This window comes from Geospiza fortis, unplaced genomic scaffold, assembly GCF_000277835.1.
Source record: "Geospiza fortis unplaced genomic scaffold, GeoFor_1.0 scaffold186, whole genome shotgun sequence".
In the NCBI taxonomy this organism is placed as follows: Eukaryota; Metazoa; Chordata; class Aves; order Passeriformes; family Thraupidae; genus Geospiza; species Geospiza fortis.
The window spans coordinates 4,222,781-4,240,807 of NW_005054331.1; the positions used below are offsets into that span (position 1 = coordinate 4,222,781).

Consider the following 18,027-nt stretch of genomic DNA (forward strand, 5'->3'; position numbering starts at 1 on the left):
ATTCCTGCCACCTGACGTGTTTTCCTGCGAGCAGATGTTGTACCAGATGTGGGTGTGGAACTTTGTTTTTATGAAGCTTGAAAGAACATCCCAAGTATGTGATTGCACAGTCCATTCTGCCCAAGACAACCTTCATAAATAATGTTTATACAGGGATTTGGGAAGGCTGTCAGGGAAGGAGCACAGGCATTTCTTAAATGCAGGGTGCAGGCAGAGTGGTGCCTCTCAGCTCTGCACAGACACAGTGCAAAACCTGAGTCCATTGTGCTGCAGTGTGCTGGGGATCCCTTGGTCCCAACAGCCAAAAGCAGAGGTGAGTGGGAAGCAGGGCCCAGAATCTCTTCTCTGAATGCCCAAAGCATTTGGCAACCTGTTAGGTTGCCAGCAGGCATGAGCCCTCTCCTCAGAGCACATTTACCATGCCATTTCAGCTTGTGCTGAATGCCCCTCAGCCAGATCAGTACTGCCCTGTCATCACTGCGCCATGAGGTGAAATCCATGTCCTGACTCTTCCCTTGCAAAACAAAGCCTGTGCCAGAGGTCAGTGTTGTGACACAGGGCACACTGACTCATGATCCCATCTGTGGGGACAGGGCCCCTGACAGACAGGCAGAGACCTGGGGAGCCATGGGACTGTAGGTTTTGGTGGTATCACCTCAGCACTGGTTCACATGCACTAGTCCTACACCTGCTCTTCTCCCTTTTCTGGCCCCTTTGTCACCTGTCCTACTTCCAAATTAAGCTTTTGCTTTACATTTTCATCATCACACAAGTGACAGGAAAATAGATTGCTACAACCATATATGAAGCCTCAGTTTATTGATTGCAGGTGTGAGCCCATAGCTCTTGGAAAGCTGCATTAAATGTAGTCCATCACCAGAATAGAATATATTTGTTCTGGAGCAGTGATCTCCATAGCACATTCCTATGCACACAGCTTTCCTGATTTGTGAAGCACCTGCTCTAAAAATGCTCCTCTTATACAAGAGCCTATACCTCACATATGATCTGCAAAAGAGAAGAACTAAGGGTAAAGGTAATCATGCTTGTGGCAAAATGAAGGGGATCACAGCAGTTACCCAAGGGGGGAGAAAAAAGGTAAGAATATCAAACTTAGGCTGTTTGATATCATTAGCACAAATGGAGAGAAAACAAACAAAATGTTGACAAAACAAATACTGGTTTCATCAGGAGTCTGAATGACTTGTATTCAGAAGTTAATGAAATTCAGTCAAAACCACACCATCATGACAAAGGTGTCTTTTACACATGAGGAAAGCAATGAGAGTTTTTTTACTATCTATTTGTGCTTCTGAGCTCGACAGTCAGGTCTTCTAGGTCACCTGGAGAAACCATATTGAGTGTGAGTAGAACAGCCATGCTCAGGTAAGGTTCTGGAAAGGATCTGCTCTCTTCCAGAGGATCACAACTCAGAGCTCATTCTGATGCCTGTGGTCATGACTATCGTCTGCACTCATTCTCAGGGAGAAAGCTGTAGGTGAAATGGGTCTTGATTCAGGGATGTGTTCCCTCCTGTACTTTTCAATGTAAGGGTAGGCCACTTCCCACACCTGTGGAAAAAGAATGTGAAACAGCACAGTGTCAGAGGCAAAGAAAAGGTCAGCTAAGACATCAATGCATGAGTTCAAGAAACCTTGAAGAAAAGTTATTGGGTGGGATATGCTGTATGGGAGGAGCAGAACCAGAGAGGCAGATAAAGCAAGGCTTAGGGAAGAGCATGTGGAGGGAGTTGACAAGGAATGGGAAAGGATACAGCTCCAAGGGGACAAAGTGAAAGGATTCAAGGCAAAAATACTCTGTCTTGTCTTGTTACCAGGCTAATGGTCAGTGTGCAATAGCTGGGAGAGAGTCACTGCCACTTGATACAAAACTACTTGACCATGAAGAGGATTGGGCAGCAAAACCAGCAGCTGGCATGGACAAAGAAAAGGGTTCTAGACAATCCTACACAGAAGCCAAAAGCCAGCACTCACCTTCTGCTCCACGAGCAGCCTGTGAGCTGCTTCAATGTCTGGGGCCATGAAGCGATCCTTTATCCAGGGCCTGTGAGGAGACATTGGGCAAACACTAACCCCACTGCCAGCAGCTGCTCTCCAGGCAGGCAGCCCCTGGGGAACGTGTTTGCCTGCTCTTACCTCACCACAGAGCGCACAAGGTCGTAGACCTTCTCCAATGGGGTGGTGGTTCTCAGAGGGCGGAGGAATTCAATGCCCTGGCAGGCGGCAAGCAGCTCGATGGCCAGGACTGGGAAAGCAGAGCAGCCAAAGGGATGTTTGGCAGGTACAGCTCAAGGTGAGGTTTCCTCTCTAAAGCTACCCCTGGCCTTTGTGCTCACTCATATCATATGGTTCAGGCAAGGTGAAAAACCAGTGGGTCCCCACCCCCAGAGAGCCAGCCCAGTGGCAGAATCATTTCATGGGTGATGCTGGGGGCAGTGCCAGCCTCAGCAAGCAGATTTTGGGTGCTGTTGTACAGACCTTTCAAGTGTACCAGGTCATCAGAGTCTTAAATCCCTAGGAATCTCTTCCAGGGTAACTGGAATACTCAAATTAATGTTCATCATAAATCAGAAAGCTTCTTTTGCAGTGAGAAAAAAGGAGCCTGAGCTAAAAATGAAAGTTCTCCCTCTAAAGTTTGCCAGAGCTCACATGAGAACACCAGGAAAATGACAGCACTTTGGAAGAGAGTCTTCTGTCTGGAAAAGTTTGCATTGTCTCTGCCTATCTCACATCTGATCATTATTGGTCTTAGCTCCTCATTTTCATGATTCAAGATCTGTCTGGAAATCAGAATTTTAATTTTACCTTGTTCCACATGTTCAATAACTCTCAAGGCTTTTCTTGCAGCCCATCCTCCCATGGACACGTGATCCTCTGTAGCAGCACTGGTTGAGAGAGAATCCACAGAAGAGGGGTGGCACAAGGCTTTGTTCTCAGACACTGCAAAAACCCAGCACAATGAATGAAGTGTCCTTCATGACATGAGACAGCAGAATTGGCATGAGACAGCAGAAGCTATGGGCAACGTGGGGGACATGCCCACCACCTTGAGTCCAAATACTGCTCCTCTTTTGAGGATGCATCAGTATTTTACCTGGACTGAGTAATTTGTAATAACCATCTTGAAAACTACAATTGCCTCTGAAAACACTAAGCAACAGCAGTCTTTCGATGCAAATATTAACCAAATATGGAATGAGGGCTCACTCCTCACTCCCTTATCTCCAGTTCGAGTTGCTGTGGCTCAAAGGCCTGGAGGAAACTGAAGCAGAAGAGCAGACAGCATAACTGAAATACAAGCCTGGTTCTACCTGCTGCTCTAGGGCTGTAAAGAGCATTGGCTCCCTCGGGTTTTGGTCACGAAGATCACCCCTCCCCTGCTTTCAAGAATACAGCTAGAGATCAGCATCTGGTCTGCTCATTGCAGCTGAGGCATTTTCAGAACTTCCTCTAGAAAGATGGGGAAATGCAACACAAACCTTCTCCCTCCCTCACCTCACTACAAGGCTGCCCACATCCCTGAGGGTGACACACTCCAGCTTTGAAAGCCAGGTGCAAGATCTGGAGTAAATTCTCATGCTGTATCCAAAAGCAACAGGCAAATGGTTGCAGGAGAGGCCTTAGGCACCATTCAATGACAATTTGAGGTTGAGAACTACTCTTTAAAAGAGAAGAAATGCAGTCTGCATTCACAGCACTCTGGCTGCACTTGGCCTTTTCTTTCTGAAGCCCAGCAGGATGCTGTGTAGCGCTCTCGCCAAATTAGCGGCTTCAGAAAAGTAACAGGAGCAACAGAGAGGTGGTGACACCAATTGCAAATAGGCTGGAGTGACAGTCTAGGACCAGAGCCCAGCTGGCACATTCAGGCAGGTGATGGCAGGTCCCAGAGAGGCTGCATGTGATCACTGCACACAGCTTGCTCTGGCAGGCACAGAGCTGCTGGAGCGGGGGCAGACACACACATCCAGTGGTGTTGCAAAATATCTGCAAATTTTTTTTCAGATTTATCTATTAACCCTGGGGGTGAAAAACATTAGCTGGTACACAAACAACCCAGAAACTGGCAGAGTGATTTGAAAAATATTGGTGATTAAAAAAGAAGTTAAGAAAAATAAAAGGAACTCAAACTTCAGATAAAAATTCAGATAAAACCTGGCTGTTTTGATCAGGATGAGGTGATTTTGACCCATGGACTTGTAGTGTCAACAGAGGCAGGGCTGTAATTTTAATTTCCCGCAGCAGAAATCGTGAACACTCCAGAATCTGTCACTCCAGATTGCAGAAGTATGCAGTGAAACCTGAAGCCATGCAATCAGCTGAAGCCTGGAGCCATCCTAAACTCTGCCCAGCCTAAAGTAAAGCTTCCAGCCATTAAACAAAGGGATGAGCATTCAGGCTCCTCTTCCAGACACACTTCCCAAATCAGCCTCTACGCAGGGTTCCTTTAGCCTCTTGATTTAGTTACTTAATTTGTTTTTCTGCAGAATGTTTATGTACACATTTAACTGATATCCTCTGTTCCTGTGTTTGTTTGTAACTTTTAAAATTTACTCTCTTCTCACAGCATGTTTATATTGGCTCATGTTTCCCTGAACCTCTGAACTGTAGTATGCCAGCAGCCAGCAGGCTTCTTGTTGCCTTAGCCATGAGTACTAGAGGAAAAACCGAAGTGATATTTAATTTCAGTGCTCCCCCAATAGCCAGCCCTGCAAACTCCAGTCTTCTGAGGGCTGTGGGGTCTGATACTGATGTTCCAAATGGAGACAGCCAGTACTGAGGGCATCAGGCCACCTTTGGGACAAGCCTTCCCACCAAAATCCACTCAGAGTTTGCATGCTCAGAGGACTGAACATGTCCAAGGGTTGGTGCAGAATAAGGAACCCTGAACTGAAACAATTGCAGCTACACCCAGTGCTCATACTTTACAAGACAGCACAGAGTACATGGAGAGGAGACAGAAAATAGGAGCCAGATACCTTTGTATCTACTATTAGATTGCATTTGTCTTGAAAAAAATCAGTCTTTCCAGCTTGCTCTCTCTATGGCATTGCTCAAGCACTCACCCAGGGCAGCTGCTGTGCAGTGTGCAATCATGAAGCCTGAGTTCAGACCTCCTTCAGTGACTAAAAATGCAGGCAGTTCACTGAGTGAGGGGTTGCAGAGCCTCTCAATTCTTCTTTCACTAATTGCAGCAAGTTCATGCACACCAATTGCTAAATAGTCCAGAGCCTACAAAAGAACATCTCATTTAGCCAGATGAAAAAAACAAACCAGAAAAAGTTTTTTCCTTTCTTCAAATGCTGAATTACCTTTGCAGGATATTCACCATGAAAATTTCCTCCAGAAATGGTCTCTTCTCTTTCAGCAAACACCATCTTTAAGGAGAAGTTAAGGCCCACATGAGTGAAATACAGTTTACATGAGTGATATCTGCCAGTAGTCAGAATATCTTAAATGAAGGATTGTTTGTGCCAATAGGCTTTTATTTGCAAGCACGTTATATTGCATCCACACTTCCACTTCTCAGGAAATGAAGACAGAATCTCAGTTCTTCAAATTTGTAGGAATAATTTTGACATGTATTTTTTCAAATAAGCTACATAAAGGAAGGTCTTTGATCGAGGGTGCAAAAAAACCCAGCTGTTCAGATCCTAGCATAGATTTTCAGTTCCTTGACAGATTCCCTCCATGACAGTTAAAATTTTGGCACTTAATTAGTCCAAATTAGAATTGGACTACTTCCAATCAGAAGAATTGGATTAGATTCTAATTAAAGGTAAAAAGATGTTTAGAAGATTAGAAGCAATAATGCTTATCAGCAATTGATATGATGCTATGTACATCACCATTATAGTGCTGACAGAAATGCAGCCCTGCATTACAGAGCTGACAGAAATCCTTCAATGCAGTCACAGAGAAAGGAAGAGAGGTTGCAGACAGTGGCAGTTATTGACCAAAGCCAGTTATGACTTTTTTACCTCCAGTGTGAGTAACTATACAGAAGAATAAAAAAGGCCAAGCAGAATTTTATATAGTAATAAAGTAATCAAAAAGATACAGGGTTGTCTGTGGCACTGTTGATTTCTGTTGTTATTATGTCCTTCACAAAAGCAATGGTATCATTTACAATTCCATGGACCTAGAACAAAAGACATTAGTGCTTGAGCTTAGTATCTGCACTTAGTTCACTTTCAGGATGCTGACTGAGCTGCAGGGACCTTCTTTCCCACTATCCCACTCGACTTTCACACATGGAAGATGCTCTGTGGTTTGCTTTTAACATCAGGAGCATCACTGCCAATCCTAGACCCTTCAAAGATGGTATTTACTATTATTATGGCAGTTTTGCCAAAAGACTAATCTGAATATGACATTCTTTACTTATTTGAGTTGGTTTACCTAAATGGAAGGTATTTATTCAGTGGCAGACGTGTTATGAGGGAAGAAGTAGCCTTACAAACTCTCACAGAAAACAAAACCTCTTATTAATTAATTAACTTTCATTAATTCCACTGATTTAATAGCTTTGCTCCTGTTAAAATGCATAGGATTGAGCACTTCCAATATATCTGAGATACTACATTCTGTTGGCTTCTGGAAACACCCAGTTCATGTTACTAACACCAATGCAGAAGAAAATCCCTGCAAAATCTGCAAGCATGGAAACCAGCAATTTCCCTCTGCTTCTGACCTCTGGCCTCTTCCAGACCTGGACACAGCTTTGTTAGGTGCTGCCTGATGTGTACACGCACATGATCAACAAATTGCATGTCTCCATTAACACTACTGAGGCAAATTAAAGCCACTTCCTCTAACAGTGTCAGACAGCACCTAACTAACCACTATTTCTGAGGTGGAAATTTCACCATCATTTGTCTATTTTTACAGAAGGATCTAAAAGTCAGTCTTTACCTGAGGGCAGCAGCGCATTGTGTACGCATCCTGAACTCGGTCACAGAATCTGTGGCTCTCTACAAGACACAATGAGGGCAAAACCCAGACATTGCTTACACAAAAGCACTGTGTCCAGTTGAAGGACCCAGCCTGTCCTGGTAACCTGAGAGGGTGAAGGTTAAGATTGTTCACCTGCTATTTCTGATGGATGGTGGTCAGAATCTAGAAGGGATCTGAATCGAAAGGCCACTTCAGCCTGCCCTCGGTGCGGGCGCACCGCATGGATATCTAGTAAGAGAAGTTAGACTGTCAGGCTGTGCCTGTCTTGTCAGGAGCTGTTTAGCAAACAGACAGGAAGGGCCCAGTACCCACCAGTGTCAAAGGCCCTCGTTGTACCCTTCAGGACTTCCAGTGTAAGGGCAGCAATGATGTCAGCTTGCCTCGCTATAGCTCCAGCTCTTTCCACCGCCTCGCATCCCAGCGAGGTGATCATTTGTGTCCCGTTGATGAGGGCCAGACCCTTCCAAGGGAGAGCAGATGTCAAGTGAATTCACTGCAGCTATTCCACACACTGTGACAATTCCCCGTGTCTGTGACAATTCTCCTTCTCACATGAAGGAGTCAAAGATCTTTGCCTAGCTTTTTGGACCATCCTGAAATCATAAAATGCACAGCTTGACTGAGCATCTTTGCTACATAAAGTGTTAATGCTCATGACCCCATTAAGTCACTGCAGACATCCTTGGAGCACCAGTAATTCCAAGCAAGTCAGATACCTGCTTCAAGTCAGGCATCTGACCTCCTGTTATGGCCAGAGGGCAGAGAGGTACCTTGAAGGTGCCTCTTGGGCAGCTGTTTCAGGATGGTATAAAGTTCTTTTGAAAGAGACCTGTCTGTCTCCACTGACCACAGAGCCAATCTGAACACCAAGCTTGGGTCTGACATTTCAAGTCAAGTAAGGTGACACTAGGAGTGGTGAATCCCACTCCTGACAACACTTCATCATTATCCTTCTGAAGTTTGATTTAAAATTGTTATTAATTAATGTAATGCTTTTATTGTACCTATAAAGCAAATAGTGATTGACTATGCTCTTTTTCATCAGCTGGCATCATTATACTTTATTACCTCTTTTGGTTTCAAGGTAATTGGTTTCAGTCCATGAGCTTCCAGGACCTGTAAAGGAGTTAAATGCCAAGGCAGTTAAAGAAAAATACTTTTCAGTCACTAAAGGCACAAAATTAAGTCACTAAAACTTAAATGTTTCCACGAAGAGAAATATTAACGAATTTCTTAAGTGATGGGAGAAAAAGAGCTTTACATCACACACATATAACACATTTTTTTCTGCTGGGCTAAATAAAGGGCTTCCAAACTAGCCCCTCACTTCCTAGTGCCAATGCAAGAAGGTAGCAGGAGCACTGAAGCAAGATATATCACTGTCACAGCCCATTAACATCTACCATGTTCTAGATGATGGGAGAGGGCAATAGGAAAGAAGGCTGGAAACCTCTTGGGAAGGCTGTTCTGCCTACACTCTGCCTCATAGCATTTTGCCTTGGCATAAATTATTCCTTTTTAAACAACCCCTAATCCTTTCTATAGAAAATCTCTAGTGACAGGAGGAGTCCTATCTAGTTTATTCTGCACATGTCTATTCTATAGGGCAATTGCTCTTGCAGAAAATGTAGAAACAGCATAACCTATTTCTCATTCAATCCTCTCACCCTGTCCAATGGAAGAGGTAATGCACCTCAGAAGTGTACAGTTATACCTTCTGGTCTAGAAGGTCCAGGGCACACTGGTCTGCTTCCTCCTTACTCCTCTCCCTGTGTAGTCCTCAATCTTTCTCCAATCTATAGTGATGTCCACCCATCAATCCATCAATGAGTCTGGTATTCAAATATTCATGGGTAGGAGTTACAGGTGTAGCAGAACAAACTACCATGAAAGACTTTGGAGGGGCTGGACTTGGAGATACTTAACACAAGATCAATCTACTGGTGTGTTGGTGGCAGAATAACGATGGATTAAAAACTAATTTCATTGTAACATCTCCATATTGTGAAGGAGAATGATATAAAGTAACCCCAGCCAATTTATCAAAAATGAAATATCCAAACCTGTCTATTTACTTAAAGCCACTATAAAATCAGTAGAAATTTTACTGCAAAGATCTTGCCTCCAGTAAATCTCCAGGTACACCCAGCTTTTGAGAGGTGATGTTGGATTTTTTAGGAAAGTATTGATGCTCATGGAACTGAAGATAGAGTAATGGTTCTTTCATAGTTGGTATCATATTCTCTCCATTTCTCCAGTTCATAAATGATGTCACTGTAGTATCTTGTATAGCAGTACTGTGGCATGACATCTCTTTAGGGGTCAATAACATGCTGCTTATTTATGTCTGCTCCAGTGACATGTGAGTCAGTTCTTGTATTCTCCATGGATCCACCTTTCTCAAGTTAGAGGATGAGTAGCTAAAGGCAACCTAGTCCCAATTCAAACTGGGAGAGAAAATCCAAAGATTTGTACATGTTACTAATCTGCGTAAAAGCTCTCTTTCTCTCAAAGTTGCATGCAATTTGAAAAATGAGTCAGCAAGCTAAAAAACAGAAACTACTAGCTGCACAAATCTTACATATTTAGCATCAGCCCAGCCACTCTTCGGGGACCACATCTTTCCCTCTCCAATTAATCCCAGAGCAAGATGAGAGAGAGGGGCCAAGTCTCCGCTGGCTCCAACTGTCCCTTTCTCTGGGATATAAGGAAGGCAGGATGCTAGAAAGAAAACAAAATCACTCCTTTTAGAGCCTTCCCTTGATACACTCCTTGGAAAACAGAGAAGCCAGCTCATAAGTGTGGCCACAGTAACAGCCTACAATCATGGACAATGGCACCAGCAGGACTACTCTTGTTGCAGCTCTAGTCCTGATCTCACAACTACCAAATTGAAAGATCAGCATCTGCATCTTGACCCACACCCTTTAACAAAACAGTTTAAAAAAAAAAAAAAAAGGGAAAGGAAGATTTTCTTTAAACATCTTTTTACCATTAAACACTTCAATAACTTGCTCGAGGGTTTCTAGGGATATTCCACTGTATCCTTTGGCTAGGACATTGATTCTCAGGGCCAACAGCATGCGAGTTCTCTCTGGGGTCAAAGGTTTCCCCACACCTGAAACAGTAACAGAACCCTCTCGGTTACTCACCTGCTACCAACAAGCACAGAAAAGGGAAACACCAAGCAATCTCTCATTACCTGCAGAATGTGAACGAACCAAGTTCACTTGAAGCTCCCTACAGAAAAAAAGAAAATACGTTAAACCTCAAAAAAAGTCTCATCAGGTTTGATTTTGCACAAAACAGAAGGAATTTCTGAAGCAGCTCTCTCATTTAACCCCAACTACAGGGTCAAACTGCTCCCTCTTCTTCCTTTCCTGAAAAGAAGGGACGGAGAAGGCTGCACACACAACATACCTCAGATTGCTGTTTGGAATGACAGTCCTGGCAAACTTTCCAAAACCCGTGGTGATTCCATAAACAACTGCAAGAAATGTACACTGCTGGTTAAGGAGGGAACCTGATGAAGTCTTCTAAACAATTAGTAGTTAAAAGCAAAAATATTTACCTGTCTGTTCCTTTACGATCCTTTCAATCACTTCTCGTGATTTTTTGACTTTTGATTCAGCTTCGGCTGTGAGCTAAAACATAAGTAGTTTAAATATTAGTTTATTTGTCATTATTTGCCTGTAGAAAAATAAACATGTAATTTTCAGCTGCATTTGTTCAGAATTTTTACCTTTATCTTGTAGAGTCCCTTTCCTAAATTGAGCAAGTCCTCCGTTGTTAAGCTGTTGCCATCTAAAGAAATATACTACACCAAAGAACAACCTTTTAGTTTGGGATATGGATACATACAAAGTTGCTTAATAATTACAATAAATAAAGAATACAGTCACAACTCAGCAACGACAGGAAGCTTCTTCATGCTTATTCATAAGACAGGAACCCGGGTAACAAAAACATAATAAGCACATTGTAATTTTTTTTCCTAGACCCAGCCAATCTAATAGCCCCTGCTTTTGTGAAATGCTGGCTGAACTCAGCATTTTCTGGTGAGTAGCAGGATTTGTTACTGAGTTGTAAAATCATTGGTGATTCTTACCTGTTCTGGTTCTCGGTATTTGCTGTATCTGAAAGTTTTGTAAAGGAAAAAGGGCAGACAGGATTTCACAGGCAGTGACCACTCAATTACAGCTGGCAATGTGTTTTAAGAATGAAGGAACTCTAAAAAATGCAGGCAATCTAGAAAATTATAAATCTGTAATTTTAAAAACTTCACAAAGCACTCAAAAAGGATACAAATGAACTCCTTCTGGCTGAGATGGTATGAAATCTGGAGACATTATATCTCCTTCTATAACTAGAAGAAATATGCAGAATAAACACATACAGGATTAAATTGCATTATTTACATAAGTTAATTTGTTATTTATTACAATTCACAGCAATAAGAAATCTAATTTCCAGTTATCAGCCCTGAACATACTTGCATGCTTCTGGGAAAATAACAAGGAACTATGTATTTATTTAAAGTATTCCAAAGGCTAAGGCAGAACAGCTTACACTATATAGAACAGCAGGTACAAAAGATATATATATTGAATCCTGTACCTTCTACCTTTTATGTAGTTCTGTTCTTAAAAATTAAATATTCTTAAATTATTGGACATTATTCCATAAAAGCTCATTTATTTACAAAATTTACAGAGGTAGACAATCTCTCAGGTGCAATTTTAGATGAATCTAGATAAAGCCACAGTTTGCTGACTCAGATGACAACACAGACATTCTACAATGCAATGCTTAAGGCTTTGCTTACCAACTTCAACAAATTCATTGTCTTCTAGAGCATCCCCCACAGTATCATCAAGATCCAGCAAGCCAAGTCCCTTGCACCTTCGAATGTAAAACTTTACTTCCTCCACTGAGGCAAATCCCCCGTTGTCAGGTTTGTTTTTCATGTACCGTCTCACAGCTTCCTTTCCCAGCCACTCAATGGTGTTTGTGGAGCTCAGGCATGGCACTGCCAGCCACTCTCCTCGGACGTGCACCGTGTACCTCGGCATGCTTTCCCTCCAGAAATTGCTCCTTGACCAAGAAGGGCTGCAGCGTGCAGCAGCCTCACATTTACCATGTGATGATGGCCTGAAGAACTGTGCCTATCTAGAGCCCAATGTTGCAATCACATAGAAGAAAAACCCACCCTCAACATCCTCACCTCTGTAAATAAACGAGATCAATGTGTTTGGCTGACTTTGTCCAATCAAACCAAACCCAGGGTACACACCCTTTTCACAGAAATGGCACACTCCCCCCTAGCTATTTCCACAGGAATTTTATTCCAAAGATCACATCAGGAATATAGAAATGAAAAACTAGGAGCTGAAGCTTATGTACCAGGAATAGATAAATCAGACTAAGATGCAGTGCAACTGTTTTAAAAATGTAAGGGTTTAACATGAGTTAACAGCTATTGCCCAGCAGCAAATCACACTAACAAAAATCAAGGGGCAGGGCTGCAAGAGAGGCACCTTGGGAATATGGGCTGCTCATAGCTGCTAGGACTTGCAAGAAGATTCTAGTATACTTTTACAGCTCTATCCAGAGCAAGATAAAAGCAGGCAGTAGAGGCAGCAAGCCTGCTTTAACTGGTCCCATGTTCAAGTTGAAAACTAATTTTTCACTGTAGGTAAGAAAAGATTAATTAATTTCTAAAACGTTTTCCTTTGTGCTGTGGAGGATATTACAAGAACAGGTATCAACAAACACTAGGCCACAGCTGCACACTATCAAGCCTGGTGCTGCTGTGCCATGCTTCCTTTGCAAGCAGAAAATGCAAAGAGGAAAAGATATGGAGATAACTGTTGAGATGGTGCCAATAAAAATTTTTAGCAATAATCCTGTACACGCAGAATTTGAAAATACCTCTGGTTTTAAAAGCAAAAGGGTAACAACACTTACAGTCCATGCTTCCCACACTAGTGTTCCTAAACAAAGGGACTACCTAGGGTTTAATTATTGTAGGGATTGTTATATTGTTATTCCCTATCTATTGTAGGGAATGTTATCATTGGTCGGAGACACTGTCCCAGCAGAGCTACCTAGGACCATGCTAGAGAAAGCCATGCCTGATAACAGCTTTCTTTTTTCTGACTCTGACAGCAAGAAACTAGGATTATCTGGCAGCAGGAACTCTAAGTGCCAAAGCACTGTATATGATCCATGGGCTTTTACAACAAAATGCAAGTTACCCCAAAACTAGTGACAGAAGGCATTTATAAACCAAGGACAGTTTTCATTGCAATCTGATAACTCCAACCAGAGCCTGTTAACATCAGATATCCCCTCCTCTGACCAGAGCTCATGCTCCTATATAGAGCTAGGGGAAGGGGGAGGAAGCATGGAGACATTTGGGGTGATGGCATTTGTCTTCCCAAGTAACCCTGCTCTCCTGGAGATGGCTGAACACCTGCCTGCCCATGGGAAGCACAGAATTAATTCCTTGTTTGGCTTTGCTTGTGTGCGCTGCTTTTTCTTTATCTGTTAAACTTTCTTTATCTCAACCCATGAGTTTACTCTTCCAATTCTCTCCCCCATCCCATCCCATGAGGGAGAGAGCGAGTGGCTGTGTGAGGATTAGTCACTGCCTGGGTTTAAACCAAAAGCTGAAAGCTTATACAGATCAAAACTCTGAAGTAAATCAGCTGACAGGCTCCCCTCTTGTCCTAAGTGCTAGACTTAAATCAAGCCTTTTGCCAGCATTATACTGCCACTCTCCTCCCCTAAACCAGCACTCTTTGGTTTTGTTTTCACTCCTTGATATGGGTTATCCCTATGCCAACAGATTTAATTTATGCCAACTGTTCTTACCAAACTCGCTGCAATACTCAGCCTAGAGATGGCAGCATTTGCCACAGCATCATCTAAACCATTGGCTGGAACTGCTGCAACAAATACAGGAAAAACAGCTCCTCCCATTGTTTTTGAACTTATCTCCAGTTGTTATATGAGCATGAGGAGTAGCGCCCAGGGTAAGTTTAAAAATCCAAATATTAAAAGACTCAAACTGGGTAAGGAAAGATTCGGGCTTTAGCCCCCCCCGCTACAATAATAAGTTTTGAAAATAAATAGTGGGCTGAAAAACCATTTTGGTCTTCATTGTCCTCTTGGACTCATAATAAAAATTTCTCCCACAACAAAGAAGAATAAATAAAACTATTAAATCAAAACTTTTTGTACAGATCAATACACAGACAAGAAAGACAAGTAGGGAATGAAAAGATTTATTTTTTATTCTTTAGGTACTTGAAGTTTCAACCACTGTGCTACGGAAAAGAATGCTGTGCACAAAGAGCCATACCATCCACCAATTAATTTTCCAAGTTCTTCAATTCTATCACTGACAAATGACCACACCTCAGAACAGTTTTTGTGTATTCTAAAAATTGCCTGTAATCAAAACATTCTCTCAATTCCAGAGACGTAGCAATTTTGCTGCTTTAGTTGGAAATGCACAATAGAAAGTGTAGGAGAATGGACTGCAAGCAACCTTGCTCCTGATGAATTATAGCTGTGCTAATTATCAAAGAGGAGGAACTGCCTTGCCCTTAATGGGACATGGCTGTGTCCAATGAGGATGGGTCTTATAAAGAGTAGGTTAGCTGGTCGAGGGGGAGAGACAGAGAAGGAGAGAGACAAAGAGGGAAGAGGTTTTTTTTGTTTGCTTTTCTTTTTTTACTGGCCCTGCTGTGAGGGGCTGCTGATGGAGCCTGCTGGAGTCAGAGTCTGCAAGGGAAGCCTGCAGTCAGAGTCTGGGAGTAGTTGGAGTCTGCTGGCAGTGCTATCTACTGCGACAGTACTGAACTTGATTTGGAAAATTAATTTTAAGTTACAGAGGTACCAAAGCAGCAGAGCATTTTATGGTATAATCAAGCACGCATATCAACAGTTTGGGCAATCACTCTCTTCTTTCAGCAACACAAAAATCTCAAAGAAATAAGTACACTTGTCACTGGTCCTGCTTCAAGTCTTTGCCCACAAGCATTGAAGTGACAGGGTGCATAGAGGCCCTATGCTCCAGAAACGTCTTGATAGCCAGATCACGACTCTTGTCAAAACCGTAAAGGTCCCTGTAAAAGATGGAGTGGGGGGAGGCACCGTTACAAAAATCCAGGAAAATAATACAACAGGGATTTTCCTAAGGTTTTACTTTTCCCTCAAAAGCTTTGCCTTAATGTGCATCCTGGCACTAAGCTTTTTTCTACGCACAAAAATGTCAGCAAGTGGAAAGCGCCTCTGAAGATAATCTTGTTCACAGCATACAGAGAATTCTCTATTATGCCACTTCAACATGTACAATAAATGCATTTCAAGCATTATTCATTCCATTATACTAGAAATGTCAACAGCATGAGCTCCTGCCATTTGGAGATTACTTTTACCTGAACAATGGTCGAGTAAACTTCATCCTGCCCTGATCTGTTGCCATTTTTAAAGCCAGAGGAATAGCTGCTTCCCACTTGGACCTGATACAAAGGCGCAGCCATCTGGAGGTGGAAGAAAAAGGTTGCACTTATAATTTCATTTCTGGTGACATGGTGGTTGGTTATCTAATGATTCTGTTCCCATAAATGCTTTGAGCACTGCTGTGTCATCATGAGAATGAGATTCTAGCTCAACATCAAATATTTAGTGTTTGACTAGCACATTACATACATCAGCTTTTTTGTACAACAGGAAAAGATTGCAGCCAAGCTCCTCCAAAATGGAAGATTATTTTCTGCAGCTATGTATTTTTCATATTACAATAGTGTCCAGTTGCATCACTCAGAACTGAACTGTACAGCACTTGTCCCATTTGACCAATGAATAAAACCACCAACCAACCAAATGAAATTGAAACCAGCTATTATTTTGTTTTAAAAAGAAATTGATCTTGTTACAAGAAGTAGAAACCATACAATATGTTTAACCTTTGCTATCAGGTCATCAGGTTCCTTTGCTAGCATGCCAGATTAAAATAAAGAACAGCTTATCTGCTGTCCACGGAGTTCTTCTACTAGAACACTGTATTTGCCCAATTCATGAATAACAGGATACCAAGCACGATGCCTGCACATGCATTTACAAAGCCACAACAACAAAACCCCAAACCCAAACCCTGCCCCAGTTCTGTAAAACAGGATGTCTCAGGCGAAGCAGGACAACTTGTTTTATGAAAACATTTAATATTTTAGAAGTGCCCATACTAGAACAAACCTGAATCTTATTTCAGAGTTGTTTATAGCATTGAAGTTATATACTTCCTGCATGCGTTGGACATGTGACAATGGAAGAGGTGCCTGAAAAAGAAATTGCACAGTCAGAATAAGCCAGAGGAAGACTTCAAGCCAGACATTTCAATAATAAACAGAGTAATTCAGGATGATTGGTGCTACAAAGAAACTGAAATCCTACCACGATAAATATTTTAATTGTTCCTTTTATCTTTTCAGTGCATGGAAAGGGGCAAGGAATAAATATTACCTAATTTCCACATTCTGTACTATTGAAACATTCAAGACAAAGTATTTCTGTTCAATTTTATTTATAGCTTATTTACTATAACATCCAATAAAGACCGATTCAAACACCTCATGGTTTTGTTTCTAGCTTTCAATCCAAAACAGTTTGTATGTTGTTCATTAGCTGAAGAGCCAGACATAATAAGGGAGGAAAGGCTGAAGTTTTCAATAACTATGCATGGTGAGAGCACATTAATTTAGCAAAATCTAAAAGAGAGTAGCTTAATTTCAAAGCACGTTAGATCTTCTATGTCTGCTTTTGTGATACCAGAATCAAGTCATCCCAGGTGTGCATTTACCTCCAGAAGCAACAGCGCCAGGAACTCAATTAACTGATGAGATGACATTTCCTTCAGGTCTGCTGAGCTGAATGAGCCCAAATCACTTTCTTTTGCCTAAAAGAGAACAGTTACTTAATTTTTCATAGGTATTTCAAAATACAATCAGGTGTAATTTTCTGTTTTGATATCCACACTGTTGAGCCATTTCACTTAAAGATTTGTATCTGTGCAATGAGGGGAAGGGAGGGACTTCAGCTGCTGTCTGATGTTTGTATTCTTCACTTATTTTCTCTCCACTGATCTTTTTATCCCCACTGTCTTTCTATTAGTTAAGTGAAAAATCAAATACTTTTTTATAAAAAGTAACATTCAGAAAAAGAAAGTTAAAAGACAGGATGCAAGTACAGTGAAAAGCTAGAGGTAACAAAATGAGGGTATGCTGCATTCTCTATTGTATGACTTTTATGCTTCAAACTAGGGGAAAATTACATTGTATTAATTAATATGCTTTATGTACCAGTTTTTGATAGGAAATACATACTAACTTCAGTATACCATAGAGGAACTACTGCTAATACAATATAATCAGTAATGTAGAGGTACCTTGGCATTTGTTTTTAAATCAAGCCATAGTATCAGGGTTTCAAAAAGAGTATTTTCTGTTTGGTTACTACATATGTATAACAAGAAGTTGGCTCTGTGCCTTGTTAAAATATGGACTGCACTTCACAGACAGAAGTCACAGTTCATCCCTGACTCTACATTGAACATCTAGTCTGGGAAATGCAAAATCCCTTGCAGCCCATACTGTGACTATAAATACACACTCTCAACAAATGAGATTTTAGAAGAGAATGGCTCACTTTGTATAACAAAAAATATTAGCTTTTCAAAATAGAGACACTTCAGCATTCTTTAACCACTCACTTGGATCCATCTTTGGCTCAAGGCAATGCAAGCATTTGATAGTGTCGTATCATACCTGTCAAATATTAAAAACAAAGGTTCACATAATGAAATAATCACAGAATAAAAGACTGAAAACATTAACAGTGACTATTTTTACTGCTATATACACCTACATAGCACTAGGGCATTTTCCAATAAAACATTTATAAGACTTTCAGCCTGTTTACAAACTGCTTCACAACTTTCAGGAAAATCACATGCAATCTGGAGAAGGAAACGATGAACTACAGAAGA

General features: G+C 41.6%; 2 protein-coding genes across 3 annotated transcripts in view; both read right to left on the bottom strand.

Annotated features, from left to right (window-relative positions):
* Positions 1 to 1,198: 1,198 nt before the first annotated feature.
* On the bottom strand, positions 1,199 to 12,131 carry HAL (histidine ammonia-lyase). Of its 2 annotated transcripts, XM_005421606.1 has the most exons (20): positions 11,800 to 12,131; positions 11,280 to 11,340; positions 11,083 to 11,110; positions 10,717 to 10,791; positions 10,546 to 10,618; positions 10,395 to 10,461; positions 10,177 to 10,214; positions 9,967 to 10,092; positions 9,556 to 9,695; positions 8,043 to 8,090; positions 7,287 to 7,434; positions 7,107 to 7,202; positions 6,933 to 6,991; positions 6,079 to 6,159; positions 5,330 to 5,395; positions 5,084 to 5,249; positions 2,826 to 2,960; positions 2,157 to 2,265; positions 1,995 to 2,064; positions 1,199 to 1,571 (listed from the first exon to the last, which is right to left on the bottom strand). In XM_005421606.1, the coding sequence occupies exons 1-20, from the start codon at positions 12,044 to 12,046 to the stop codon at positions 1,431 to 1,433; spliced, it is 1,974 nt and encodes a 657-aa protein (XP_005421663.1). In that variant the 5' UTR covers positions 12,047 to 12,131; the 3' UTR covers positions 1,199 to 1,430. The 2 variants fall into 2 exon arrangements, with proteins under 2 accessions (XP_005421663.1, XP_030913426.1); XM_031057566.1 differs by lacking the exon at positions 6,079 to 6,159 and having other exon boundaries at positions 1,261 to 1,571; positions 11,800 to 12,027.
* A 2,111-nt stretch (positions 12,132 to 14,242) lies between these two features.
* Positions 14,243 to 18,027, bottom strand: part of LTA4H (leukotriene A4 hydrolase) — a 58,287-nt gene continuing 54,502 nt past the window's right edge. Inside the window, exons 16-20 of the mRNA XM_031057538.1 lie at positions 17,752 to 17,828; positions 16,843 to 16,938; positions 16,239 to 16,321; positions 15,422 to 15,526; positions 14,243 to 15,109 (exon numbers count right to left, since the gene is read on the bottom strand). Of these exons, the coding sequence (XP_030913398.1) occupies positions 14,989 to 15,109; positions 15,422 to 15,526; positions 16,239 to 16,321; positions 16,843 to 16,938; positions 17,752 to 17,828 (482 nt within the window). The 3' untranslated portion in view covers positions 14,243 to 14,988. The remainder of the gene's footprint in view (positions 15,110 to 15,421; positions 15,527 to 16,238; positions 16,322 to 16,842; positions 16,939 to 17,751; positions 17,829 to 18,027) is intronic.